Source organism: Populus euphratica, unplaced genomic scaffold (assembly GCF_000495115.2).
Source record: "Populus euphratica unplaced genomic scaffold, PopEup_1.0 scaffold6.1, whole genome shotgun sequence".
In the NCBI taxonomy this organism is placed as follows: Eukaryota; Viridiplantae; Streptophyta; class Magnoliopsida; order Malpighiales; family Salicaceae; genus Populus; species Populus euphratica.
Window position 1 is genome coordinate 278,587 of NW_011499849.1, and position 2,244 is coordinate 280,830.

Below are 2,244 nucleotides of genomic sequence, written 5' to 3' on the forward strand. Positions count from 1 at the left end.
ATCAGCATGAAAGAAAAAATTGAAATATAAGATACCACAGGTGAGTAAAAAAAAAATTAAAAACTGCTTAAATTAAGAAAATTAAAAAAAAAAACTGAAAAAACTAAACATTAAAAAAATTAATTAAAATTTTTCAAAATTTAATGAGTTTAGTTTAATTCTGATTTTATAAATCCAAAATTAAAAAAATTAAACCAAACTTAAACTAAAATAACAAAAAAACTCAAAGTCAAATTAAACAAAAACCAAAAACAAGCTAAACAAAAAATAATCTGCCTGCTACATGTGCTCATTTACAGGCCCCAAAGCTCTCCTGTTACAGTTACGACTGAAGTTACAACGAGGGTTTCAGGGCCTTGGTCAAGAGAGCTACATTACTTTGGTCAACGATATATGCTCACTATCAAATTCCATAGTGACAAATAATCTGCAATAGAGGAATGAATTCCTGAATTACCTATGATCAATGATGAACTTCAGCAGCCAAAAACACATGATCATATGTAGATCGATTCTGCAAAACACAAAATTCTCGACTGTACAAATTTTCATTTGAAACTAGCCCTCAAACCCCTTGTGTGAGCTTATCGAAGGCCCTTCACTCTGATATGAACAGCCACCACCTATACAAAGCATAACCATAAACGGCGGTGTAAACAACCAATCTGAGAGGAGAAATCCAAAGCCTGCACAGAAATTAAATCCCATTACAAATATCATTCAACAAAAACTCTTTCTTTTTTTGTTGTCATTTTTTCAACTGTGCAACAACGCCTTATCCCGAGCCGGTGTATTATGCAAGCCCTAACGCCATCTTTGTAGCCATTGTCCAAGCCATCATGATACATGGATTGTTCAACCATATTCAAGTGACCAAGATTTGGCTTCATAGACAGGAAGATAAAAACATGCATCAATGTCCTTTTCAATTACTACCAACATTCAGGGACGCTAATTAGTAACAATTTTTTCAACACTAAAAAATCCAAACACAACAATAATTTGACCTTGAAGAAGAAGTTAAGAGAACTAATGAATAAATCAGCTAAGAAATTAACCAAAAAATTAACTAGCCAACCTGAGGCCAGATCTTAGAGCAAGAGCCAGCTTATCTTGTTCACTAACAAGAGAAAACCACCTGGAGTAATCTCGATCAAAATAATCCCGATCAGGTAGAAGCACTCCAGCAATCCCGAGCACACCCAATACATAAGTTACAATCACTTTCTTGAAAGAAAGCGTCCATATCCCTACTACCACCATTACCACAGCCAACCACACCAATGAGGTCCTTAGAGCTGCGTCATTAGCCATGGAGAATAAGATAGAGAGAAAGTAATAATAATGGCTACGAATTTAGATTCAGGAACAACTTGAAGAGTGGTTTTTTTTTTTATGGTGGAAACTTGAAGAAGTTTGTTGCGCTATAAATGCCACGTTAACTTCAATGGAAATTCATTTAATGTGGGCAGTTGATTATGATATCGTTTGTTTGTTATTACAGTGATAGTTGGGTTTTAAAATATATATTTTTTGAAATTATATTAACATAATTTTATATTTTGAAATTTAATTATAATATCAACATATTAAAACAATTTAAAATAATAAATTTTTTTAAAAAATTATGCATAGATGATTAAGAGCTTCTTTGAAATTGTAATAGTTATTGTTTGTAATAGTTATTGTTTTTTAAAATATTTTTTATTTAAAAATATATTAAAATAATTTTTTAAATTTTTAAATTTTTTTTTATATCATTATATTAAAATAATTTTTTTAAAAAAATCACTTGAAGTAGAAAAAATAAAAAAATTCCTAAATTTTCTAAAAAACACTTTACGAAAAAATGAACTTAGCTTGAGCATGATAACATGGGCCTAATTCAATCTTGCATTACTGGATCTTATCCGGTTGGGATTCGGAAGCGGACTGGAGTGGGACCCGGTCCAGGAATTGCGGGGCTTATAACGACGTCGGAGCAACCATTTTCCCCAAATGCCAAAAATATAGTTTTGAAACAATTAAGCAGCGGCACTTTTCACTGATTTGTTTTGCATTTGAAACAAGGAAATAGACAAGGCGGGAAGAGCAAATGGAGGTTCAAAACTCCAAATCTCAAGAAAGTAAATGTTGTTTAGAAGGCGAAACCTGAAAGTGAATCAGTTAGGTGCCTCAAAACTGCTAATTAGAAGCAATTCTCTTAACCTAAACGTTTGCCTTACTCGATTACATTTAAATTCT

General features: G+C 32.0%; 1 protein-coding gene across 1 annotated transcript; it reads right to left on the reverse strand.

Moving 5' to 3' along the window:
- Positions 1-275: 275 nt before the first annotated feature.
- Positions 276-1,418, reverse strand: LOC105119945 (peptidase). Its single transcript, XM_011018147.1, has 2 exons — positions 1,079-1,418; positions 276-686 (listed from the first exon to the last, which is right to left on the reverse strand). The coding sequence occupies exons 1-2, from the start codon at positions 1,312-1,314 to the stop codon at positions 599-601; spliced, it is 324 nt and encodes a 107-aa protein (XP_011016449.1). The 5' UTR covers positions 1,315-1,418; the 3' UTR covers positions 276-598.
- Between the last annotated feature and the right edge of the window lie 826 nt (positions 1,419-2,244).

Excerpts from the sequence above, each read along its gene's own strand:
- LOC105119945 (XM_011018147.1), bottom strand. The coding sequence starts at position 1,314 with ATGGCTAATGACGCAGCTCTAAGGACCTCATTGGTGTGGTTGGCTGTG. Across the intron at positions 687-1,078 it reads GCTCTAAGATCTGGCCTCAG|GCTTTGGATTTCTCCTCTCA; the intron begins GTTGGCTAGTTA and ends ATTTCTGTGCAG.